Source organism: Balaenoptera musculus, chromosome 7, assembly GCF_009873245.2.
Source record: "Balaenoptera musculus isolate JJ_BM4_2016_0621 chromosome 7, mBalMus1.pri.v3, whole genome shotgun sequence".
Taxonomy (NCBI): domain Eukaryota; kingdom Metazoa; phylum Chordata; class Mammalia; order Artiodactyla; family Balaenopteridae; genus Balaenoptera; species Balaenoptera musculus.
Window position 1 is genome coordinate 59,263,422 of NC_045791.1, and position 26,600 is coordinate 59,290,021.

General features: G+C 40.0%; 1 protein-coding gene across 1 annotated transcript in view; it reads right to left on the reverse strand.

The window, feature by feature from the left end:
• Nucleotides 1–26,600, reverse strand: part of TTN (titin) — a 287,707-nt gene that overhangs the window by 53,939 nt on the left and 207,168 nt on the right. The window contains exons 241-279 of the mRNA XM_036857396.1: nt 25,353–25,652; nt 24,937–25,245; nt 24,658–24,848; nt 23,832–24,261; nt 22,181–22,489; nt 21,895–22,043; nt 21,776–21,808; nt 21,547–21,676; nt 21,158–21,457; nt 20,747–21,064; nt 19,314–19,610; nt 18,904–19,203; nt 18,504–18,818; nt 18,271–18,419; nt 17,032–17,182; nt 16,661–16,942; nt 15,004–15,306; nt 14,012–14,314; nt 13,633–13,914; nt 13,234–13,533; nt 12,838–13,140; nt 12,434–12,742; nt 12,039–12,320; nt 11,617–11,916; nt 11,237–11,530; nt 8,180–11,146; nt 7,536–7,856; nt 7,153–7,437; nt 6,756–7,055; nt 6,156–6,458; nt 5,451–5,726; nt 5,048–5,347; nt 4,651–4,953; nt 4,163–4,462; nt 3,389–3,676; nt 2,728–3,024; nt 1,856–2,158; nt 1,448–1,753; nt 36–323 (exon numbers count right to left, since the gene is read on the reverse strand). Coding sequence (XP_036713291.1) covers nt 36–323; nt 1,448–1,753; nt 1,856–2,158; nt 2,728–3,024; nt 3,389–3,676; nt 4,163–4,462; nt 4,651–4,953; nt 5,048–5,347; nt 5,451–5,726; nt 6,156–6,458; nt 6,756–7,055; nt 7,153–7,437; nt 7,536–7,856; nt 8,180–11,146; nt 11,237–11,530; nt 11,617–11,916; nt 12,039–12,320; nt 12,434–12,742; nt 12,838–13,140; nt 13,234–13,533; nt 13,633–13,914; nt 14,012–14,314; nt 15,004–15,306; nt 16,661–16,942; nt 17,032–17,182; nt 18,271–18,419; nt 18,504–18,818; nt 18,904–19,203; nt 19,314–19,610; nt 20,747–21,064; nt 21,158–21,457; nt 21,547–21,676; nt 21,776–21,808; nt 21,895–22,043; nt 22,181–22,489; nt 23,832–24,261; nt 24,658–24,848; nt 24,937–25,245; nt 25,353–25,652 — 13,476 coding nt within the window. The remainder of the gene's footprint in view (nt 1–35; nt 324–1,447; nt 1,754–1,855; nt 2,159–2,727; nt 3,025–3,388; nt 3,677–4,162; nt 4,463–4,650; nt 4,954–5,047; nt 5,348–5,450; nt 5,727–6,155; nt 6,459–6,755; nt 7,056–7,152; nt 7,438–7,535; nt 7,857–8,179; nt 11,147–11,236; nt 11,531–11,616; nt 11,917–12,038; nt 12,321–12,433; nt 12,743–12,837; nt 13,141–13,233; nt 13,534–13,632; nt 13,915–14,011; nt 14,315–15,003; nt 15,307–16,660; nt 16,943–17,031; nt 17,183–18,270; nt 18,420–18,503; nt 18,819–18,903; nt 19,204–19,313; nt 19,611–20,746; nt 21,065–21,157; nt 21,458–21,546; nt 21,677–21,775; nt 21,809–21,894; nt 22,044–22,180; nt 22,490–23,831; nt 24,262–24,657; nt 24,849–24,936; nt 25,246–25,352; nt 25,653–26,600) is intronic.

Sequence of the window (26,600 nt, forward strand, 5' to 3'; positions counted from 1 at the left end):
AGCATATATATGATTGTTTTTTCAAGTGGACTTACCAAGCACTTTCACTACAATGGTATATTCTTTTTTACCACAGCTGTTCTTCAGAGTCAAGATATATTTTCCTGCATCATATTTGTTCACATTTTCACAGCGCAAGAAAGTGTCAAAGTCAGTTGACTTTATGTCGAGTCCAATCCTTTCTCTTAGATTGACATTTGGTTTAGACCAAGTTATCTTGGGAGGTGGACGTCCTTTTACTGGTACATACAGTCTCATTGTAACTCCAGCACGTAATATGAGTGTTTTCCTCAAATCAGCATCAAGTTCTCCCTCAGGTGGAACTGTTTAATGTTGGAGTAAAGACAGAGTAATAATGGTCAAATGTATTTCCAAGAACTGGCCTGATCACTCCTAAAATATGTTTCTTTCCATAACTGATCTCTAGTTCTTTAGAAAATCCTTAATATAATCCTCAAAACTTTTGCCAACTATTTTTTTAATTTTTAAACATTTATTTATTTATTGGCTGCATTGGGTCTTCGTTGCTGCGTGCAGGCATTCTCTAGTTGTGGCGAGCGGGGGCTACTCTTTGTTGCAGAGCACAGGCTCTAGGCACACGGGCTTCAGTAGTTGTGGCTCGTGGGCTCTAGAACGCAGGCTCAGTAGTTGTGGCACATGGGCTTAGTTGCTCCACGGCATGTGGGATCTTCCCCGACCAGGGCTCGAACCCGTGTCCGCTGCATTGGCAGGCAGATTCTTAACCACTGCGCCACCAGGGAAGTCCCGTTGCCAACGATTTTAATACTCTGTAGCAATTATTGATCTTTCTATTTTCCAATATCCTATAGGCCGACCCAAGTTTTCCCTGGAGGATCTGCATCTCCTTATCTCATGAACCTTATATACTCTTAAACTCTCTGTATATTAAAAATAGATGATTGGTTTTTGGCTTTCTTCCAGTGAAGGCACTCTGCTATATACTCTTCATTTCATTGTAGGAAGAACAGTACACAGAGGGTGAAGTATAATACCAAGTAATTCAAAGTAAAAGGAGCACTGGTTAGGGAGAATAGGTGAATAGAAGAAATGGTGAGAAGAGAAATTAAGATGATGGAGAGCTTACCCATTATATACTTATGGAGAGGGGTAGATTAGAAGAGAAAATAAAAACCTAAGAATGATAAATAGCTCACTACTTAGTTTTAAAAAATCTTTTTATTCTCAGAATAAAATTCCTATATCCCATATTCTTTTGAAGACATGAAATTCTCATACTTGCATTCCATTTAGCTTATTATACAATACCATAAGGTACCAACCCAGCTCTCCTAAAATGTATTGATACTTGTAGAGTTACCAACCCTAAAACTTATAAATAAATAAATCTACATAAGAGAGTACCGTACTCCCTCTTACAATATGACTGATGAGAAAAGTTCTGTATATTTCTCCTGGTAATACTCACTTAAAATGTCCTTGGGACAGTGTTTATCTGGCACATCGCTGGGGTCACTATATCCTATCTTATTAACGGCATACACGCGGAACTGATATTCTGTGTTTTCCATTAGGCCGGTAACCTCAAAGCGGGTTTTCTGTAGCTTCTGTGGTAAATTGCACCTCACCCAGTTATCAGAATCAGCTCGTTTTACTTCAACAAGGTAACCAATGATAGGGCTACCACCATCATAGGCTGGCTTGCCCCAAGATAGACTCACGGAGCTACGGGTTGTATCATATACTTTGGGAAAAGCTGGTGGACCAGGAGGATCTGAGGATAAATAATAATAGAAAAATTTTCATTAAAACCTCATTCCCAGTTGTTGAATGTTGATTATAACACAGAATATTGGACTCTCTCATGAAAACTTACACAGAGGATCTTGGGCATAAGCAGCTTTGGATACATCACTGGGTTTGCCTGGTCCAGCCTTATTTATAGCTGTAACTCGGAACTCATATTCCGTGCCTTCTTGGAGACCTGTTGCTTTTATCGTTCTTTCTATAACGGGTTTTCTGTTGACCTTAGTCCAGTTAATTGCCTGGGTTTCCCGCTTTTCAACCAAATAGCCAGTGATGGGGGAGCCGCCATCATCTGCTGGTGGTTTCCAGCTTACTGTCATGTGATCTTTGGTTATGTTGCTAATAACAGGAGGATCACAGCGTCCGGGTGGGTCTGCAGAGATTGATTGACAAGTTAATGTCCCAGTCTAAAAGGTAATATTTAAAAAGTAAAATGAGTTATTTGTAGTGAGGTGGATGGACCTAGAGTCTGTCATACAGAGTGAAGTAAGTCAGAAAGAAAAAAACAAATACCGTATGCTAACACATATATATGGAATCTTAAAAAAAAAAAAATCGTTCTGAAGAATGTAGGGGCAGGGCAGGAATAAAGATGCAGACGTAGAGAATGGACTTGAGGACATGGGGAGGGGGAAGGGTAAGCTGGGATGAAGTGAGAGAGTGGCATGGACATATATACACTACCGAATGTAAAATAGCTAGCTAGTGAGAAGCTGCTGCATAGCACAGGGAGATCAGCTCGATGCTTTGTGACCACCTAGAGGGGTGGGATAGGGAGGGTGGGAGGGAGGCTCCAGAGGGAAGGGATATGGGGATATATGTATACATATAGCTGATTCACTTTGTTATAAAGCAGAAAGTAACACACCATTGTAAAGCAATTATACTCCAATAAGGAAGTTTAAAAAAAAAAAGAGAAAAACCTCAGGAAAATATTCTTACCATATGGGTTTTTAGCAATTGCCGGTTCAGTTAAGATCGGGTCGCCCACTCCGTATTTATTTTCAGCACAAATTCGGAACTGATACTCATGGCCCTCTATCAGTTTCTCCACGCTGCAGCTGGTGATGGGCACAGTGGCAGAGACTTGTGCCCAGTTGGGTCTGCTCGTTTCACGTTTGTCAACAACATAGTTGGTGATTTCTGAGCCTCCGTCTTCAAGAGGAGGTTCCCAAGAAAGCATTGCACGATCTGAATACATTTTGTTGATTTTAACAGATGCTGGAGGACCTGGTTTATCTGAAAGGATAAGGAAGAAAAGTGAAGTCTTTCACTCACACATGTGAAATAGGGAATGAGTAGAGTGGAGGTCTGGAGACCTGGGCTGCAGCCTTTATGTTGTCATTAACTTCCTATACGACCTTGGAAGTTACTTAATTTTTCCAAATCTTAATTTCCTCATATCTAAAATTATGTAACTGGAATATGTGATCTCTAGTGGTCTTTTCGGCTGTAAAACGCTGTTGTTCTGTGATGAGAATAATTCTGCGATGACGAAAGATACATCGAGATAGGTACCTCTTCTCACATATTATTTTGTAAATTCTATGACATCACATTAACCAAAGTGAAACATGAGATTCTAGTGAAGTGCTTTAGTTACCTAACACTTTGAGCTTGATGGTGGCTGATTTGGAGCCACTTGCGTTTTCGGCAGTGATGGTATAGTCCCCCGAGTCTTTCCGATTCACGCTGAACAGCTCCAGGGTACACAGGTTCCGCTTCATGGCCATCTTGATGCCTTCCGATGCTTTCAGCGGCGTCCCATCCTTCTTCCAAGAGACTGTGGGCATTGGTTTACCAAAAACAGTAGCATCCAGGCAAACGTTAGTTCCAGCTTTCACAGTGAGCAAAGATTTCATAGCCACACTCAGGTCTATCCTGGGAGGAACTGGAAAGAAATAAGATAAAAGGATTTAATATATGCAAAGCTATATCACATAATTCTTACTGATAAAAGTGGGCAATTCATACGCTGTCTTTTTCAAGATGGGATTTTTTGAAAGTAACATATTCATTATAAAAGAAATGCCGAAATTTGATAATGCTGAAAGTATAAAGAAAAAAGTAAAGATCGCCCATCATTCCAGCATCCTTAAAGCTTCACTCTTATCATTTTGGTGCATTTCTTTGGCATCTTTTTGTGCCTGTGCCTGTGTATGGTTAAAATTATGCGGTCCACACAGTTTTGTATCCTGTTTTTTAGTTTAGCATGTTATTAAGATTCTCCATAATCATAATTTCTAGTGTCTGTATACAAAGTACCTATCATTTTACTTGCCCTTATTTCCATAGGTGTAGATTTAGTTTTTTATTAGGAGAAATATACATTATGAGTGCTGTCCACCTTTGCCTGTAATGTTCAACAGAATCTTACCATTTTCTGCCATGATAGTCACTGGATCACAAGGTTCAGAAGGCTGGCTAATGTTTACCGCAGTCTTGGCAATTGCTCTAAATTGATACTGAGCGTTCTCTTCTAAGCCAGTAGCTGTGTACTCTTCCTGGGGAATCTGGTGAGGTGAAGTATTACACCGTACCCACTTATCACCAGGAAGTTTGCAAGCTTCTACGAAATAGCCAATAATTTTGCTGCCTCCATCATGCTTTGGACGGGCCCAGATGAGGGACACAGTACTCTTGGAAACATCAATAACTTCAGGCTTTCCAGGAGGATCTAAAACCAAAAGAGATATTCTCAGCATTTATCTTAACAGCAGAAATTTTAAGCTCTGTGTTTCACAGTATCACCCAGAACATATTCCTGAATGGAAATAGTAACCTTCAGAGACTCCAAGATTTAAATGTGTCCTCATAATACTTAAAAAAAAAAAAAAAAAAAAATTACTCAAAAAAATTACTCACCAACTGGCGTTCTCGCAGTTACATATTCAGTTGGTTTGCTGGGTGGGCTGGATCCAGCTTTATTTAGGGCAGAGATTCTGAATGAATACTCAAGGCCTTCTACCAGGCCAGCACAGGGATATTCAGTTGACCGGACAGGGGTATCGTTAGCTTTCACCCAGAGCAAACTGTTTCTTTCTTTGCGTTCAATCAGGTAGCCGGTAATGGGGCTCCCTCCATCACTGTCTGGTCTATCCCACGCCACAAATATGCAGTCTTTGTTGACTTTAGTGACTCGTGCATTCTTGGGTTCACTGGGAACATCTGGAGATGAAGATCAGGGAAATATCAGTTTCTAGCCTAAGTAACAGACTAGAAAGAAAACACAATTTTTTTTTTCTTCCTGAAAGAAACATACCAAATGGGAACTCAGCCAGCATCTTTGGAGATGTGAGAGGCTCTGAAATGCCAAATCGATTCTCAGCACGGACCCGGAAGATATACTCTTGGCCTGGGATCAGTTTTCCAAGCCTGCAGGAAGTTTTTGTCACTGAAGCTAGCGCTGTCACCCAGTCACCCCTGCTCACGTCACACTTCTCCACTATGTAATTGGTGATGTTACTGCCTCCGTCCTCCAGGGGGATGTGCCATGACAGGGAGCAAGCATCGGCATCTATGTCAGAAATGTCAAACGGAGGCTGAGGGGGTCCAGGAGCATCTGCATGAACCGAGAGGAAAGAAATATAAGAATAGGGATTTGACTGGAAAAAATGTTTCTGATATTCATATTTGGATGGCCATTTGTCTAACACGTAACCTACCCATGACGATAACTTTGATTTTCTTAGTGTCTGTCCCAGAACTGTTCTCTGCAGTGAGGCTATAGTAACCGCTGTCTTTCCTAGTAACATCTTTTATGATCAGAACTGAAGAATTGTCTGCTTTATGTACTGCCAGGTGGCTGGATGTGACAACTTCATCTTCTCCTTTTTTCCATTTACAGGTCGGATGAGGCTTTCCATACACATGGGCTTCAATTCGGAGTTTCTTCCCAGCTTTGATAGTAATTTGCTCTGGCATAAGGATCTTGGGTGGCACTAAAAGTAAGATGAAGATACATTAATTTGGCGGGGAGGTTAAATTTCCTCTGGTGGGGAACTATACTAGTGCTTTTCAAACTGTGGATTGCAACCCATTAGTGGGTTCAAATTAATGTTTGCATTACTGCTAATACTTTTTACAGAGAATGGGATCGAAACGAATTGAGAATATCTGAGGCCAGCATACATGATAAGAATGGGTGTTGCTTTAAGAAACTTTTTCTAAGTCATATATATGTACGTGTGTCCTGTATCATGATTTAAGGTGTATTTACTACCTGTTGTGGGTCCAGATGTTTCCAAACCACTGTTCTCTACTATATTTCAAGTATTTCTGGAACTAGATTCTTCAGGGATAAATGTCTACATGTCAAAAGAAGATCCTCATAAACTTTTATCCCATGGAAAATGACTCTGACTACTTACATAGCTGTGCTTTGGCTTCATACACTCCCTCAGCTTCTCTTGGCAAACTGACTCCAACGGCATTTCTGGCTGCTACCCTAAATTTGTATTTCTTTCCCTCCTTGAGGCCGGTGACGACAAGGCTGAGGTCTTTCACCACCGAGTACTCTGTCCAGCGACCTGCAGGCAGCTCTTCTTCTCTGTAACTAACGATGTAGCCGTCGACCTTCGCGCCTCCGTCGCGCAGGGGCGGTAACCAGGCTAACGTAGCGCTGTTCTTTGTCATTTCAGTAACTTCCAGTTTCCTGGGGGGATCCGGCTCACCTAGAAGAAAAAACCACCCAGGTAAACTAATCCATCCCTTTGGAAATATGCATAAATGTTTTCGTATGCCACTTGCTTCAAAGTATATGGAAACTATGGTTCGGGATGTTGAAAGTAAAAAGGACACGGATTAGTCAGATCAAAAAAGTCTTTGGTGAGCGAGTTAGATATTTATTTGTACTGTTTAGGTTTCTACAAGTGAAGGCCCTTTCATTAGTGGAGTAAAATGTTTCGGTATCTTGATTTTGCTGAGGTCGGGGACTGGAGTTAAAAGGAGGGAGAAAGGATGTAACTTACTTAGAGGATCTGTTGCGAGCACTGGTTTGGGGACATCTGTTGGGACGCCGGGACCATACTCATTGACAGCAGTTACTCTGAAGAAATACTCAGTCCCAGGGACAAGATTGGTGACGTGGAAGCTCGTTTTCTTGACTTCTGGGGTGACTGTCGACCACGTCTTTCTATCTGCCTCACGTTTCTGCACAATGTAATGTGTCACTTGGCTCCCACCATCGTTCTCGGGAGGGGCCCAGGAAATGTGGCATGATGTTTTAGTGACATCCGAAACTTTTAAATCAGACACGGGTCCAGGAGTATCTGTGAAGGACGACAAAGTCATATATACGAGTCCCCTCAGCGTCTTTATTAACTAAGGCATTTTTGAAGGGGAGGAAGACGCTTGTTTATAACCCACCTAATACTCTGACATTCACGAACACGGCCTTTTCTCCTGCCAGGTTCACAAGTGTCAAGGAATATTTTCCTGAGTCATCACGGGTAGAATTGGGTATGACGAGGAAGGCCATAGTATCAACCAGATCAACTTGTCCCTTTCTGACCACGTTATCAATACCCACTTTTCGCCAAGTGACCGTAGGGGCTGGTCGCCCTCTCACTATGGCAAATAGTCGAATAGGGCATCCTGCTCTCACTGTGACCAGTTTTCTCATGCTGGCATCCAACTCAATCTCCGGAGGTTCTGCAAACGACACGAAAGTCGTCAGTTGACTTCAGAATGTGGGGAGATCATGTGAGAAGTGAAACATGAATGAATCAAGTGATAACATAGGGCCTCACCTAGGATTTCTTTAGGTTTAATAGCGTCCTTTAGTTCTGCAGGGTGCCCAATGCCAACTTGGTTTTGGGCACAAACCCTGAACTCATATTCCTGGTTTTCATCCAAGCTGGTCACGGTGAATTCCATGCGAACGAGTTGCGCTACAGCACTACACCTTTTCCAGCCTTCATCAGGTGATGTATCTGGTCTCTTTGGTCTCATTTCCACAACATATCCAATGACTGGTGCGCCACCGTCATACACCGGTTTTCCCCACCCAAGAGTTATGGAACTTTTGGTTGTATCAACCACTTTGAGATTGGTCGGTGGACCAGGTGGTTCTGAAAGTAAATTATATAAGAATACATTTACACATGGTTAACAACTACTAGTGATACGTTAATGAGTAATTCTATATAGTCCATCCTTAATTAACCACAGATAGTACATTCAATTTCTCAGTTACTCAGTCCTCCTTATTTTCCTTCATAAAACTAGAATCTACCATTGTTTGTACATTTTAGGCGAATTGGTAAAAGATTTATTTGGAAAACTACTGGCTAAGAATAAGGTTTTGATGCTGTGCATTTAACTTATTTGTCTAATACCTCTGTGCCTGAGATTAAGAGTTGGTGTAATACCAGAAAAAGCAAGAACATCATACCTATGGGGTCTTTTGCCACCACTGGGCTTGATGGCAAGCTTGGTTCTCCAATTCCAACTTCATTTTCTGCCTTGACACGGAACTGATATTCATGTCCTGGGAAGAGATTCTGTACTTTCAAACGTCTCTCAGGGATCGCACTCTTGTTGACAGGGATCCATCGTGTTGAATGTTTTTCCTTTTTCTCCAAATAGTATCCTGTGATGGACTTTCCACCATCATATTCAGGTGGCGTCCAAACCACAGTCATCTCTTCTTTGCTTACTTTAGTGACTTCTGGGGGGTCAGGGCGACCAGGTCTATCATATTTGGTTTTTGCAATGACTGGTTTACTTTCTGTTGGAGGCCCTGTGCCTATTTTATTTTCTGCACGGACTCTGAAAATATATTCATTCCCTTCTATGAGACGTGTTACTGTAGTACCAGGTATTAAGATAGTAGCAGAAAAGGTAGACCAAACCATTCTCTTGCTCTCACATTTTTCTAAAATATAATTTTGGATTTCACAGCCACCATCATCCTCTGGTGGATCCCAGCGAAGAGAACACCTATCACTACACACATCAACAATTTTCAGATTTCTTACAGGCCCAGGCTTATCTAAAACATTGACAGTAGCAAAGGCCACAAAACTGCCAGCTGTGTTAGTTGCTGTAATTACATATTTACCACCATCACTTCGCTTTGCTTTAGTAAGAGAAAATTTAGATGAATCACCACTGGTAGCAATCTTGACCCTTGGTGATCTTGTTAAGTCTGTCGCGTCTTTGTCCTTGGTCCATGAAACTTCTGGAAATGGTTTGCCTCTAACACCTGCCTCAAGTCGAATGGTGTCACCCGCTTTGACAGTTAGCACACCACTTAATTTCAGATCAAGTACTGGTTTCTGCAAGTCTTCCTTTACAACAACTTCCTCTGTCTTCACCCAGTCACTTTCTCCACCTTCATTCTTCGTTTGCACTCTGAACTCATAAATCTGGTTTTCAACACATTTGTCAACCATGTAGTGGGTGTCTTTAATGCTTCCTTTATGCACTCTTTCCCAGTCATCAGAGCCCTTCAGCTTCCTTTCAACATGATATGATAGATTTGGGCTACCACCATCATAATCAGGCCGCCTCCATTTTAGGTAGACAAATGTCTTTCCTTTATCTGCAATATGAAGGTTTTGGGGCTCACCTGGTCTGTCAATAGGGTTAATAGCCAGAATTGGAGTTTTTGTTTCAGTGGTTGGCCCAACACCTACTTTATTCTCTGCACAAACTCGGAAATAGTATTCATTGTTGGCTAAAAGGTTGGCCTTGATTAATCGCTTAGTGACATCGGAAGCAACAATTGACCAGCCTTTCTGGTTTGGTTTGCGATATTCCACTATGAAGTTTGTTATTTCTGAGCCACCGTTATCTAGAGGGTTTTCCCAATAAATTGTACAGTTCTCTTTGGTTACGTTGCTGATCTTTAAATTCTGGCAAGGCCCAGGTCTGTCAAGGACATTAACGATAGCAGAACCTTGGGCATGTCCACTGCTGTTCTTAGCTGAGATGATATACTTGCCATGATCAGCTCTAACAGCTTCTTTAATTTGCAACTCAGCACGAGGTAGATCGTGAATTAGGTCAACCCGCTTTTCTCGGGCCAATACTTTGCCTTCCTTGGACCAAGTTATGTCTGGTTGAGGTCTGCCTTTGACCCGAGCAAGAATGCGGATAGTTTGGCCCACTTTAACGGTAATAACATCACGACAGGTAACATCGAGTTCTACTTCTGGAGGATGAAGGATGTCCTTTGCAATCACAGATTCTGCTAGTTCTCTTGGCTCTCCCTCTCCCACAATATTAGCTGCCTTTATACGGAATCTGTACTCATTTCCTTCAATTAGTCCAGGTACCCTAAAGGCACATTGCCTAATGAGTTCATCTTTATTAATCCTGCTCCACTGTGTTGCTCCAGCTTTCTGACATTCCACTACGTAGCCCAGAATGGGGCTGCCACCATCACTGAGAGGCTTTGTCCACACCAGGTCAGCTGTTTCTCTGGTCTTGTCTTTCAGCTTAGGATTAATAGGTGGTCCAGGTGGTTTGATGGGCCGGCAAGCTTTTATTGGATCAGAACTTGGGGACGGATTGCTTAGTCCTGCAAGATTCTCAGCAAAAACTCTAAACTCATATGTATTTCCCTCATAGAGTCCAGTCACTCTAAACTTCAGGTCCGCTAGAGGTGTTTTGTTGACCCTCATCCATTTGCCTGTTATTTCTCGACGTTCCACATAGTAACCAGTTATTGGACTGCCACCATCAGATTTTGGCAGAGTCCAAGACACTGTTGCAGCATTTTCAGTAATGTCAGTGACTACTGGTTTACCAGGAGGAGATGGAGGACTAAACTTATGTTTAGCAACAGTAGGTATGGAGTCAAGGGGAGGGCCAACACCAATCTTATTCTCTGCTTTCACTCGAAAGACATATTCACAGCCCTTCTGCAGATGTGGGACTTTCAGCTTTGTCTTACTGCTTCCTGAAGAGACAACACCCCATGTGTCTTTCTTTGTGTCTTTTTTCTCAACAATATAATTTATCACAGGGCTTCCTCCATCATCCTTAGGTGGCTGCCATGAGATAGTCATATGTTCAGGGGTAACTTCCAGAATATTAATAGGGCCTGTTGGTGGACCTGGAACGTCAAGAACAGTAAGATGTACAGCCACTGTTTTGGTGCCAGCTGCATTGGAAACTGTGATCTGATATTCCCCAGTGTCTCTCCTTAAGCAGTTCTTAATGGTGAGTACTGATGAGAAGTTGTCAGTTTCAACTGTATAGTGTTCATCTGTTTTAATCTCATTCCCATCGGTTGTCCACTCTGCAGCAGGAACAGGTACACCTCTTATAATGGCAGGGAATCTGACTGTAGTTCCAGCTTTTACCACAAGGCCTTCAATTAATTTCACATCCAGCTCCACAGATGGAGGCACTGGAAAGGAAACATGAGGAAATTAGATTTTGATTTTCACAATATGAATAATTTAAAAAAGAAAGAAAATAATTCCAATCTAAAAATTACCTAGTTTTTCTTGACATTCTATTGGGATAGTTGTGTCAGGAAGACTAAGACCCACAATGTTTTCAGCTTTTACACGGAATTTATAGGTCTTTCCTTGTTGTAGTCCGGTAACAACACACTCTGAGTTTGTCACAGTCTTGAACTTAATCCAGTCTTGGGCACCCTCTTCTTGATATTCCACCAAATATCCAGTGATTGGAGAGCCACCATCACGATGTGGCTTATTCCAAACAAGGGAGACTTCAGTCTTGTCAACATCTACATGGTGTAGGTTCTTGGGTGGCCCTGGAGGATCTTTTAAGAAGAAGAAGTTATGATGAATAAACAATATACTCAAAGACAGTAAAACAGTACTTTTGTATCCAAAGAGAGCAACTTACATAGGGGATCCAGAGCCTTGATGGGTTTAGATGTTTCTACGAAAGGACCACGTCCATACTGGTTCTCAGCAGCTACTCGGAAGAGATACTGATTGCCTTCAGTAAGATGTTTAGCAAAGTGGCTCTTTTTCTTTGATGTAGTTGAAAGAGGTGACCACTGGGCACTGGCAACATCTCTCCTCTCAACCACATAATTTGTAATAACAGAACCACCATCATCCAGTGGTTCCTTCCAAGTAAGGTAACAAGAATCTTTCCTAATTTCACTGACTTCCAGATCTCTAGGTGGCCCAGGCTTATCTGAAAAGTGTTAAGTAATGCAGTTATATAAGTGATTTAATCCAGATAAGAACTCAAAATGTATTTAGAGTTACTTTTATATGCTATTGCATTAAGTACATCACAAGTACTAAAATTCTTACCTAATACAAGTACTTTTACTGAGACAGTTTTTGAACCAGCTGGATTCTCCACTGTTAAGGAATAAATTCCACCATCTTCATGGGCAGCATTACAAATTTCAAGCTTGCTACCAACTGGAGTAACATCAATTCTTGCTTTAATTGGAGCCTCTCTGTCTTCTTTTTTCCAAGTTACTTTTGGGAATGGCACTCCTTTGATGATGGCACTAAGTCTTAGAGTGTCACCAACCCTTATGTGTTGTTCTCTTGCCATGTTGGCATCAAGAATCAACTCAGGGGGTTCTAGAATAAAGAGAACAGTACTTACAGATTTGTTTTGTGAATGTATTTTACACTTAAGCATAGACAATGAAACCTGTCTTCCTTGCAAAGGCAGCTGAGAACATTATACTCACCAAGTCTGTCTTTTACTAGCACTGGCTCGGGAACATGAGCTGGATCTGATTCACCGGCTACATTGACTGCTATTACTCTGAACTTATAGGATTGACCATCCCAAAGATCAGTGACTTTATAGTTAGTTTCAGGACACGACTCAGGGGTGTGATTGGCTCTTTTCCATTCTTCATCTCCAACTTTCTGGTATTCAACAATATAACCCAGAATCTTGCTCCCACCATCATGACGTGGTGGCTGCCAGGTTAGATCAACTGAATTATGTGTTTTATCTATTGCTTCAGGATTAATAGGTGGACTTGGTTTCACTACATAATAAAAGAGAAAACCAAAAAGGAGTTAGAATATAGCTGAAAACAAAGTTGGATAAAATGAAAGCTGAAAGAATGCTTTAGTACTATACCAATTGGATCTTTAGCAAAGACTGGTTTGGATGGTGGGCTTGGGTCTCCAATACCAATTTGGTTTTCTGCAGAAACCCGGAATTCATACTGACACCCTTCTAGAAGGTCAGGAACCGTAAATTTAGTGTATGGATGGATAGGCTCTTTGGTAACTCTAGCCCATTGTTTAGACATAGTTTCCTTCTTTTCCAGGATGTAGTTTGTGATGGGCTTTCCTCCATCATTTGGCTTGTTCCAGATGACTAATGCAGAGTCTTTGGTAACTTGTGTAACAGTTGGCTGGTCAGGTGCATCAGGAACCCCTATAACAAACATTAGCAAAATATGTTAGAAATTTAATTCTTCCCGTTAACAATATCAAACATTGAATCACTGAAAAGAAATATGATGCATACTGAAACGATCTTTGGCTTTCATTGAATCAGACACCAGAGGATCACTTATTCCATACAGATTTTCAGCATGTATCCGGAAAATATAATCTTTTCCTTCAAGCAGTTTAGAAACTTTGCATGTTGTTTTAGCACTTGCAGATGTCACAGGCATCCAAACGTCTTTGCCCACTTCCTTCTTCTCAATAATATAATTAGTAATTTCACTGCCTCCGTCATCTAAAGGTGGCTTCCAAGAGATAACCATGTAATCTTTGGTCACCTCATCAAAAACAACTGGTCCTACCGGTGGTCCAGGACGGTCTGAGGAAAAAAAAAAAAAAAATCACACCACAAAATGTTATTTCCACTTCTGCTTTGGAAAGAACAGAATGTCTCTAACTCTTGCTAAATAATACTTACCAACGACATTAACTTGACAGAAACCTTTCCTGGAGCCTGTACTGTTCTCCACAACCACACAGTATTTGCCAGAATCTGAACGCTTGGCCTTGAGCTTCTCTAGAGCAAGTGTTGTTGGCAAGGTCTTTATATGAGTGCGATCATCTTCTAGCACATCAACTTCATCTTTGAACCAAGTAACCTTAGGCTTTGGTTTGCCTGAGTAACGGCCAGTGAGGGCAAAAGCTTCACCAACTCGAATCGTGAGTTTATCTCTGAAGTCGAGGTCAAGCGTTGGAGGAGCTGAAATGTATAATTATAAAGGAAAGTCAGTTTGATGTCTTAAGGTAAACCTATAAGTGTACAAGTTTTCAAAGTGTAAGCTGCATTTGACACATACCTAGCTCATCCTTGCAAGTGATTGGCTTGGTGCAAAATGATGGTTTGCCTTGTCCAACAATATTGACGGCACTGACACGGTACTCATAGGTATCGCCTTCTTTTAAGCCTTTCACAGTGTACTTCCTGCTAAGCAAGTTGTCATTTGTAACTTTGTGGAACTTCTCAGTTCCAATGAGACGGCTTTCTAGGACATAGTTGATAATTTCAGATCCGCCATCATACTTAGGGGGATTCCAAGTCAAAGTAACAGAATCTTTAGTAACTTCTTTGACTTCTAGGTCTTCAGGACGCTCTGGTACAGCTGCAAGTGTGGAATGACAGTGAGACAAATGTCATGTTAAGAATGTAATAGAAAATGTAGTAAATAATGCTTTTTGAGGATTGCATTTAAACATTGAACTATTTGTTTTGATAAGTAACAAAAGAAATCTCAACATAAAATGAGTAGAGCTGAAAGCCACTCAATACAATCTAATTTCCAGATGAGGAAATAGAGGTTCATTGAGGCCAAATAATTCAGGAAAGTCCCCCAGAGTTGGTAGTTTTAGTGTTTCAAAATTTATTTTAAAAAATGTTTTGGCCGCGCCACACGGCCTGTGGGATCTTAGATCCCTGAGCAGGGATCGAACCCGCCCGCCACCCCACCACATTGGAAGCTCGGAGTCCTAACCACTGGACTGCCAGGGAAGTCCCCAGAGTTGGTAGTTTTAGAGTTAGGAAAATACTTCATGTTCATGCCATTAAGTTGGAAATTAAAAAAAGAATCTATGTAGTATTACATGGGAGGGTTTGAAGAATCATATATATTCCCACAGTCTCTTTCATGGTCACGTTCAAATACTACCAACATCAGAGACTACATATTTGCCTAATGAATACTTGCCAAATGAATGAAATGTTTGGCATTTGTGTACCTACTTTGTCACTATAGTCTTTTATTAAATGAGTGAAAAAGTGATTAAAGATGAAATTGTTTTAAATTGTACTTACTTATTGGATCTCTTATGACAAGCGCATCTGTTGTCTCAACAAACGGGCCCATGCCAATACTATTTTCAGCTGCAATTCGGAAAAAGTAGGCTTTTCCTTGAATGAGACCCTGGATGGTGGCATTTTGTCGGGTAACTGTGTATGTCACTGGGGTCCATGCTCTGCGGTCATCTTCCCGCTTTTCAATGACATAATTTGTGACTGGAGAGCCTCCATCATCTTCTGGAGAAAACCATGTCAGTTTGCAGGAGTCGTTGGTTAGGTTGTGAGACAGGAATGGTATTCCAACAGGACCTGGCACATCTGGAAATAAGAGGAAAAGGTTTTCAGTTGTTTGACATCAATGGACTACTGGGCTCAATATTTGTTACCCTCTGTTTTTAAAAGGGAGACAAAAATGTTGTTATGAAAAGAGTGAGATTTTGTGTTTATTAATTGTTTTTTTTTTTTCTTTCCTTGGTGTCTATATTCAACCATATTTTAAAGTGAAGTAGGTTTGCAGTAGTTACTGGTTGCCCCTGCTTTAGTAGAAACTGAAGGAACAGTTTTATACATACATACATACATACTTACATACATACATACATATATATATATATATACATACATACATACACACACACACACACACACACATAAATTTTTTTTTAGTAATTTGTGAGTCAGATAAGAGGGCAATGTTGGGAGGAAAATGCACAGAGGGAGACAGGAGAGGGGTGAAGAGTGGCATGACTACTTTTTGTGTCCAGTTTACTCTCCAGAGGGGAAAGGGGGAGAGAATTTTTTTCTGGATGACCAGTGAATCTGAGCAGCACAGGAGACCCCAAATCTCAGAATGACCTTTGAGAGGTTTGGAATTTAACCTGGAAGTACACCAGTTCTTAAAGTAATAGCCATTGGACAGAAGACTGTTCAGGAGTTTGAAACAACCTAGAAGCTTGAAGGACCATTGCTCAGTGAGATCTTTTTCCTCATGCCATTTTCATTAATGAAAGCAAAACATGTTTTCATAATATTATGTTCAATAGAGAACTGGTTATTTTCACATAACAACTGAGTGTTTGGAGTATGGTTGTGCCTAGAGAGGTGCTGAGAGAGAGATCTGAGTGGGAGGGCTTCACTTTCTGAGCAAATCACTGGAGTAGAGCAGCCAGTGAGAGGCATGAACAAGCCTCGTAGAGTTCAACTCGATATTCTGTGACTAGAAATGCAATATTGATAACCAAATACGATGCTTCTCTTCAATTAGAATACTGACACCTTCAAAGGGACTTTTGTCTTATTATGATAACTGACAGGCCCTATGATGTGAAAATGGTCAACCTTAGCAAATTGTTAAACATTCATGGACATTTGCAGGAAAGCTGCTTTTATGAAAACTATATAGTAACATAGTAAATGCTTATGGTGGCATGTTACATAAAAAGGCAGCACATAAGACTTTATAGTAGGAGTACAGCCATATAAAATATGGATAGGATAGAAAAAAAGGAGGAAATTTTAAAAAATGCTAATAGTGGTCAATGGGATTGTGGGTGATTTTTCTTATTTTCCAAAATATTTGTAACATAGTTTTTTAAAAAAATAATATAGCTTTATTGTAGGTGAAATAAAGTGTTATTGTTTAAAGACGCATGGACGAATTGAAAGTTGTTACCTAATACATCAACGATAATTGTCTTCTTTCTTTCCCCCCCTGCATTTTTGGCAAGAAGAGCATAGACGCCTTGGTGGCTCCTCTGGCAATTCTTGATGACCATGGATGAGCTAATGGCTGTGGTCTCAATGGTGGCCTCTTGAGGTAAAGCTCTTTCATTCATACTCCAGGTAACGGTTGGAGGAGGCTTGCCAGATACATAGGCGATGATCCGAATCACCCCTCCAGCATGGACCACAATTCTGTCTCTGACGCTGGCATCTAACTGAAGGTCAGGTAATACTGGAAAACAATTGAAAATAACAAATGTGCTTTTCATTTCCAATCCAAAATGGAAATATTGATAAAATAATAGAAATATTAGTAAGTACCAATTCTGTCCTTCATTTCAATGGCATCTGTGACTTCCCCAGGTTCTCCGATGCCGGCAATGTTGACTGCTCTAACTCTAAATTTGTAGAATGCTCCTTCTTTTAATCCTGTCACAACAAGTTTTGTTCCTCTCACTTCTTTTTCTTTAGCCTAGGGAAAAATCACAAGCATTTTATAATTAGAATACAGTAATCCTTTCTTATCCGTGGTTTTGTTTTCTGTGGTTTCATTTACTTGAAGTCAACGGAAATCCAAAAGTATTAAATGGAAAACAATTCCACAAATAAACAATTCATCAGTTTTAAATTGCGTTCCATTCTGAGTAACGTAATGAAATCTTGGGCCATCCTGCTCCATCCCTGCCCGGGAAGTGAACTATCCCTTTGTCCATCATGTTCACGCTGTATATGCTACCTGCCCATTAATAAAGAAAAAACATAGTATATATATAGAGAGAGAGCTTGGTACTATCCGTGGTTTCAGGCATCCACTGGGGTCTTGGAATGTATCCCTTGGGAATCAGGGGGGGACTACTGTAGTTTTTTGTTTTAATAGCTTTCCAAAGCATAGCAACAGCATATTTACTCTCTTTGGGAAAATTGTTGCCAATTTAGGTTCTAGGGATCAGATATTACAGGTAAATACTGAATGGAAGGAATTATGTTTTAAAATATTGTCAAGTGGTTGAAAAAAACTGTACTATTTACTTATTCATCCTTTTTTATATATATCTATGTACATTTTATTATATAATTTGATAAAATAGGTTCTTTTTTTGAATTTTATTTTATTATACAGCAGGTTCTCATTAGTTATCTATTTTATACATGTTAGTGTATACATGTCAATCCCAGTCTCCCAGTTCATCCCACCACCCCCACCCCGCCCCCGGCCACTTGCTTTCTCCCCTTGGTGTCCATTCGTTTGTTTTCTACATCTGTGTCTCTATTTCTGCCTTGCAAACTGGTTCATCTGTACCATTTTTCTAGATTCCACATATATGCGTCACTTATTCCATCTTTTCAGGCTTTATAGCCAAAAGATAAGTTAACAATAACATGACTTAACTTTTGATTAGGTTTTCTGACCTAAGAGATGTTTGGATTATCAGTTAAATTATATGTTATTTTTCTGATTTCTTAATTAAAAAATACAGATAGGAGTAAATGGGATTGAGAATAACTACTACATGTTCAGTTTATTCATAGTACATTTCCATAATGCCAAGTGTTAGCTACCTTTTCCCATTCTTCTTTTCCTTCTTCTTTATATTCAACGATGTATCCCGTTATTTTGGATCCACCATCTTTTAGTGGGGGAGACCACTCCAAATCCGCAGATGATTTAGTCCAGTCTGTGACTTTGGGAAATGGAGGTCCAGGAGGGGCTGGAAAGAACCAGCATGCATTAGTATTCTTGACTTTTCCATGGCACTTTTGGGGCGGGGGGAAAGAATGGTTTTAAGGCTTACCAGTGGGATCTCTAGCAGTCACTGGGTCTGATGGCAGACTTGCTGGACCCACACCAGCAGCATTGATTGCGTATACCCGGAATTGATAATCAGAACCTTCAATAAGACCAGTCACTTTATAAGAAACACCCAAAGTCATGGCTTTGATAGGATCTCGGTTAACTCTCTTCCATCTCTTTGAAGTGGTGTCTTTCATTTCTAGCCAGTATCCTGTCACAGGAGAGCCTCCATCGTATTCTGGCTCTTCCCAGTTGACAGTCATGGAGTTTCGAGTCACACTGCTAACTGTTGGTTTATCTGGTGCTCCAGGGACAGCTGTGACAAAAATCACAGTGATTTATAAGAAATTATGAAAAACACAAATAAGAGTGACTTTGAATGTGAAACATGTCCTACTTACAGAAGAGGTTTCTTGCTGTTTCTGGTTCACTGTCAAGAGGTTCCCCAATGCCATATTTGTTCTGGGCCATGATTCGAAATACATATTCATGGTCTTCTAGCAATTTTGGAATTGTGTATGTGTACTCTTTAGGTTCGCTGGAGACATGCACCCATGTCTTCCTGTTAGCTTCTCTTTTCTCAATTACGTAGTTTGTAATCTTAGACCCACCATCATCTTTAGGTGGAAGCCAAGATAATGTCATTTGATCTGCTGAAATAGATTCGAACTTTATTGGTCCCACTGGAGGGCCAGGGCGACCTAAAATGGTTTAAAAAAAGAAAACTTTATTAGGAGAATGATTTTAAAGACAGATATTACATTTATGGACAGAAAATCGTGTAGTTTTAATAAAACCATGTAATCTTTACCAAGGACATTCAGCCTCATTTCCTTTGATGCTGTTCCCAGATTATTCACAGCTGTGATGGTATATAAGCCAGTGTCACTCCTGCGAGACTGTGGAATAACTAGAGTGCAGGTATCATCCACCACCAGTTTGTTGACATGGGTGTCGTAGACAACAGGTTCTTTGTTATCAGGCTTCTTTGGAGGAGCTTTAAACCAGGTTAGTGTCGGGAATGGCACACCTTTAATTTTGGCCACGATGCTAACATCAGTTCCTTCTTCAACCTCCATGAATTCTTTTAGCTCAATTGCAGGTGGGCCTAGATTATTTTTTAAAAAAACGTTGTCATTAGGAACATAAAACAAACACTAAAGGATCGAAAGTAGAATTCACAGTGATAATAAAGTTAGTTATTTGATCTACTATAAGCAGGCTTTATAGCCCTACCTGACATAAAGAACAGATCTGTCTTCAGCTAATTTATACCAGTTTAGGGAACAGGCATGTGTGGTCATCATCCTTTATTGATCTACATGTGGCTATGTATCAGCTACTGTCTCTCTCTTACCTGGCATCATTATGACTGTAGATATTGAAAAAGGGCAGAGAGAAGTGAAACTATAGTATCTTAGACTTGGGAGTTCTTTCATGATATTCCCTAATATTTATGCAGAGTTAATGAGGGAACCTACTTTGTTTGTTCTGAGATGAATTCCCCTTTTAAGAAATATAACTAACTAACTGCTAGCAGAGGCAAAGCAATTTTCCATTTTTCATGAATTTAGTGTAAGAATATGCACAGGGAGTAGTGACTACAGCTTTCCTAAATTTAGAAGAGAGAACTAACAAATACACAGCAGTAGTGATGGTAACAATAATGAGAGGAAGAATTATTACCATATTTGTGTGGATATTTTATCTCTTAAAGTAGATATATCTTTTTCTCAAATAGAGAAAATCATGTAGTTTTAATAAAACCACGTAACCTTTACCAAGGACATTCAGTCTCATTTCCTTTGATGCTGTTCCCAGATTATTCATGGCTGTGATGGTATATAAGTTTCTACTTAAGAAAAAGAAGCTCGATTGTGAAGATAAATGGGTCTCAGCAGTTGCTAAGCAAATAACTGGTTACTTTCTGCCCTTTTTGAGGAGCATGCAGAGGAACTGTGTTAACTTCTGGTAAGTAAAACAGCCTGCCATGGAGAAAAATTAGAGTAAGGAAATTCCAAACAGTATCTCCTTTCAGTAAGGGAAAGGTAATATGTACGGACATATGATAATTCTGTGGAAGTTGAGGGCATGAGTGATTGGGTAATGGGCCCATGTCCAGACTCAACCCATGGTAGCTTCTGACGTACAGAGACATCTCTTTTTATTTTGGACTGTTCTTGAGTATCTAGGAAGGCATTCACGAAGAGGACATTCTCTGATAGATAACGCATTGGTACTTACATGTCTGGTCTTTGACAGTCACGGGGCCAACAGTGGCTGAAGGTTTGCTGACTCCTGCGGCGTTGACAGCTTTGACTCTGAATTCATATTCCCCACCCTCTACTAGGTCTTCCACCGTAAACTCCAGTTCTTCCACGTCGCGCTTATTGCACTGTTTCCATGCTTCTTTCTTTGTCCCAGTAGGATCCCATGCAAGGCACTCAACAATATAGTGGGTGACAGGGGAGCCCCCATCATTCTTTGGGGGTTTCCATGACAGGTGTACTGTGTTCTTTGTTATGAGGCCAATCTTGAGTTTAATAGGGGGATCAGGAGGATCTTTAAAAATAGTTAAAGAAAGTATTAATCATTATTTATAACAATATATTTCAAGTTTAGGAAGCTACTTTAATCTTAGACTTAAAAACTTACATATTGGATCTCTGGCAGTGGTCCTCTGAATGGTTTCCACGGGAGCACCAATACCAAAACGGTTTTGTGCCCGCACGCGGAAGAAGTATTCCTGTTCAGAGATGAGGTCAGGGACTACAAATGAAGTGCTTCCACAGTTTGGATTGACTTTAGTCCAAGCTTTTCCATCAATAGTCCTCTTCTCGATAACATAGCCTTTGATCCTGTCTCCTCCATCATCATCCGGCATCTTCCATGTAAGCTTGCAACTACCCCTTGTGATGTCACTGACTTTCAGATGTTTGGGTGGCCCTGGTACATCTGTTGGATGCAAATCACAATATAAACAGTGGTGCCTTGTTTAAAATAATTTGTTCTTATTCCATAATAACTTTTAAAGTCTTTCTTACCCATGACTTTAACTCTGCAATTTGCAGTCTTTTGTCCTGCTTTATTCTTGGCTGTGATGCTGTATTTGCCTGAATGAGATCGTTTACATTCCGGAATAATAATTACGGATGAGTTTTCAGCAGTCTCCAGCTGTACAAAGAAAATAGCAGTCATACACCGAATGAAATAATAGCAGTATTGAAGTCAATCAGATTCTGAATCATTTCAGTTTTTTGTTTTTTTTTTTACCTGTGCATCTTCAGGTATGTCATGAACCCCATCCTATTAGAAAAGAAGATAGTCAGTTATAGTGTAAATATTCCTTACAGTGAGTCAATGGGAGATGCAGAGAATTATAATTTTCTTACCTTCATTGCCTTCTTTGCCTTTCCATCAAATTCCCAAGATGATTTTGGTGTTGGGCGTCCCTTGATGACAGCAGGAATCCTAATCTGTGTGCCAGCTTGACAAATCAGACAGTCTTGTGCTCCAATGTCAATGAAAATTTCTGGTTCCTCTGTAATACCAAGGATAATATAACAGGATTTAGCTCACCTTTTTCAAAAAAAGTAATTGACATGTCTTCAACAAATAAATCAATTTCATAATAAGAAGATCAAAAGATGAATACATAAATGGATTAAGGACAAGTACCTTGAATATCAGTGGCAGGGATCTCTCCAGTTGTATCACTTGGTTCAGATTCACCAGCTTCATTGACAGCTTTCACTCGGAATCTGTACTTCCTGAGCTCTTTCAAATTCGGCACCACACATTCACAGGTAGTTAGAAGTTTGTCTGGTTTGTTTACGCTTTTCCAGTCAGTAGTACCTTCTTCTTGCATTTCTACAATGTATCCTTTGATCGGACTGCCACCATCTTTGGCTGGAGGTTTCCATGCTAGTGAGATGCTTGACTTTGTTTTATCTTTGACCTCTGGGCGAGAAGGTGGCCCAGGTGGATCTAATTAAAAAAAAAAAAAAAATCAGATTTTTGAAGCTGGTGGGATGAGAGATTTATATACTATAAGAATGTTTTACTATACCTGATCATATCTTATTTTTAATCTATTAAAATATTAAAATAGGAATGCCAAAGGAATAAATTACCTTCTATAGAAGAGAACTATAAGAAAATCTATTTTCATTTAGCATTAATGCTAAAACAAAGAAAGCAAACAACTAACTGGGAGTAGAAAGATTACTGACTAGCTCTAGATAGAGAAATACTCCATTTACACACAATCGGTGAAAAGCTGTTTTACTTTTGAGATCCCTTTGAAGAGATTCTGCAGTATTCTCTACTAAAAGCTTATTTTAATTTAACCTACCATAAAATTAAAATTAAAAAATGATTTCATCATTAGCTGGTAAACCTTTGAACACAAACTAATCTTAAGCCCTTTACTGTAGCCATTGACCCTGTCCCTAATCAAGTGACAATCCATCACATTTCTGACAGTACTTTACGATTACGGAAATTCTTTTACTCCATTCATCTTTTTAACCATAGCTCTTTCCTCTCCAGTGCCTAGGACAGCTCTTTGCACATAGCATATGTTTACTACCAGCTTGCAGAATGAATGACTAATTCATTTTTTATATATGCTCTGTATAGAACTTAGATTATTTTAAGTCTTTTTAACAAATAGCTGAATCTTTTTTTCCCACAGAAAATCCATTTATATAGCAAATGAAATTAATCATTAAGGCCATGGTATTTTAATTTTTGAACTGATCTGCTCATAGATCTTTCAGAATTGTTTTTTCTTTTATTTGACCTCACAGACTGTGCTTGAAGATCTTATATCTTTATTCAATATATACTATTGAAAATTTAACAACCTTTTGCTTTTGTTGAACTCCTACTGGAGGGTCTGACTGTTTAGTGAGGGAGATAATTTCCACAGTAGGTAATTAATGAGAGAGAGGTTTATTTAAGGTATGGGAGCAGAGAGGAGCTTATAGTCCAGGGTCTTTAAACACTTAGATTAAATCTAGTATTGTATGAGGAATCACTTCCTCATACAATACTAGATTTAATCTAAGTGTTTAAACACTGTATGAGTTTTTGTATGTATGTGTATGCATATACATGTATATGTACATATTAGATATGTGTGCATAGTGTGTGTATATATGTATACACACATACATATATACTTCTGATAGTCTATGTAAGTATGAAACTTTTTATTTTAATAAATAAAATAATTTGGCATAGAAATATACAAGAAATTTAAGAGCAGAACTATCCATTTAGTGGCTTTACCCTTGACAAATTCCAGAAATGGAAGCATACTTACATATGGGATCTTCTGCAACAGCTGGGTCTGATGGTTCACTGGGAGGGCCAGCTCCTGCAGCGTTTATTGCCATCGCTCTGAACTGGTATTTAACACCTTCAGTCAAATGGGGAACATTAAATTCCATGCCTTTCAATCCCACTTTGGTTATCGGTGCTCGGCTAACACGTGACCAGTAGGCACCACCCTCTTCTCTCTTCTCCAGCCAGTAGCCAGTAATTGGAGAGCCGCCGTTGTCCAGAGGAGGAGTCCAGTTCACTAGCATCGACCCTTTGGCGCGCTCCAAAACTTTTGGCTTTCCTGGAGGTCCAGGAGTGCGATAAGGATCTTGAATGACCACTTTATCTGATTTGCATTCATCGCTGGTTCCATATTTATTCACTGCCCTAACTCGGAACTCATACTGACCATTGGGGATAAGTTTCCAGATCTAGAAATCAGATGGATAATAATTTCTTAAAAACAATATACTTACATTGATTTTCACTTGTTTTAAAATTCCAGTTATTTTGGTAGGGAAGACTGTAAAAAGAAATACTTCTATAAACTCAGTTATCTGAGTTTCTCCACTCAAACATGGAGAAAGTCTTTTAAAATGAGAATGTGTAAATTTATTGCACCTAATAGTGGCTCTCTCAAGTAAAAGAGGATCTGTATATCAAAGTATTTACTAAGTGGCTTTATGTGCAAGATGCTAAAAACTATACTTAAGCTTTTTGTGTGTGGTTTTGAGTTTAATCATTAAATTCCAAGGTCATGCTAGAATGATGTTAATTCAGAGTTATGTCCTTTAAGTGTGCATAAGAAAATACTTAGAAGAGTTTACCCCATATCTCCTCTCTACAGCAGTGTTGGTGACTTCTTCCCATTCAGCTTTCTTCCTGCTTGCATCGCGTTTGTCAATGACATAATGGGTGATTTCACCCCCACCATTGTCTAGAGGGGCATCCCAAGTTAAGTGGCAAGACTCAGCTTTAATGTCAATAACAGCAAGATTTCTTGGTGGGGATGGACGATCTGAAAAGGAACCAAAGGAGGAGATTGAGAAGCAAATTCTTAAACAGACACTGGATTTCTTTTTTCTATAAGAAAGCGTGTCACTTACCGTATACTTCAACATGGACATTTCGGAACACTGAGCCAAGGCGATTAGAAGCAGTCACCGTGTAAGTGCCTTTGTCCTCCCGGGTTGCTTTGGGAATGCTAAGCTCAGTCTTTGCCTCACTTCGGGATACTTCTTCCTTGGTTATCTTAAGTGCATCGGTGGGTTTTTCAATCACAGTTTCATTCTTGGACCACTCAATTTTAGGCATTGGAAGGCCTGTCACATCTGCAGGGATGTTAACAGGCTCTCCCGCCTTAACTTTGATGGTGTCTCCTCGAACAGACAGGCGCAACTTAATAGTTGGAGGCACTGCAAAGAGAAGGGAAAGGGGGAAAAAAATAGCAAAGTCATAAGGATGTTTGCTCAACCTATGAGATAAAGTGCATTAAAATGATTATTATGTTCAGATTCAACACCTTCATCATCTTGTATGACCACATTAAGAGGCAGGGATGGTTCGCTTTCACCAATTTCGTTGACGGCCTTGACACGGAACTCATACATTTGGTGTTCATCAAGATCTTCAACCAGAAGAGATGTGGTTGGGCAGAGTCGCTTGTTAACTCTTTCAAAGTCAGGTTTGTCATGACGCCGTTTTTCAATGATATAGCCTTGGATGGGGCAGCCACCATTACTGCGGGGCTCTTTCCAGTCAAGGTTGATAGTGGACTTGGTCCTTTCCGTATATGTAAGCCTCTCGGGAGACGTTGGAGGACCTTTAACCAGAGGCAGGTTGAAATGACAAGAATGAAATAAGTATTCATGTAAGAAATCACATTTCAATTCAGATTAATTATGTGAAAAATAGGTTTCTGTGTGGTGTAATGTTACATCTGTCTTTAAAATCCTCAGAATATCTCAGTTAACAGAATTACAGGCATTCATATAGTCAGAATTTTTCTTAGTAAACTCTATAGTCAAGGTTATTGATTAAAAATTGAGGTGCAGGTATGCTTTTTTATATTTAGCATTTTAGATATTTTACCTCTGTCTGTCAGTGGGAAAGCTTCTAATTTTAATGACCTAGGAGGGCTGTCTATGAAGTTTTGCTTTGAATGACCAGCTGAGAGCAAGTGTTCCTTTCTTATTAACAGAAAATGGATATGTCTACTGAACACACTTTGAACCATGTTGCCTCAAGTGTGGGTTTAACAGGGGGTGGAAAGAGAATTTATGTAATGCTGCTGTAGTTTTGTGTCCTGAAGGACAAGATAGAAAGAATAAGCTTTGCATGGTGAAACTAGACCCAATCCACTCTTGACTATTATCGCAACCAGAAGCAGAGCTTAGTGGTAGAAGTCCAACTCTGTTCTGTTCTTTCTGGCACAACCTAAGCTGTAGTGGACATTTTGGGATGAGCTGTTACAGTGAGGAGGTAATTTTGTTCCTGTTTTCGGGTGGTGGTGCTGCTGCTGCTGCTGCTGGAGGAATAACTCCTCTGTCTCTTGGGGAACAGGGCCTCCTCAAAGACTTTGCTTTCTAGGATGGGATGTCAGCATGCATTACCAAGTGTGTGCAATATTAGGGCTTCCTATTTGTTTATACTGGTCAAGGAGATCTCCTTTGGTTGGTTTTCCATTCTTTGTTGGCTCTTTCTGGTTTTGGTGCCCCCTCATCCTTCCAGTGTGGGGACTACTTGAGGGCTAAAGGAAGACTAAAGCATT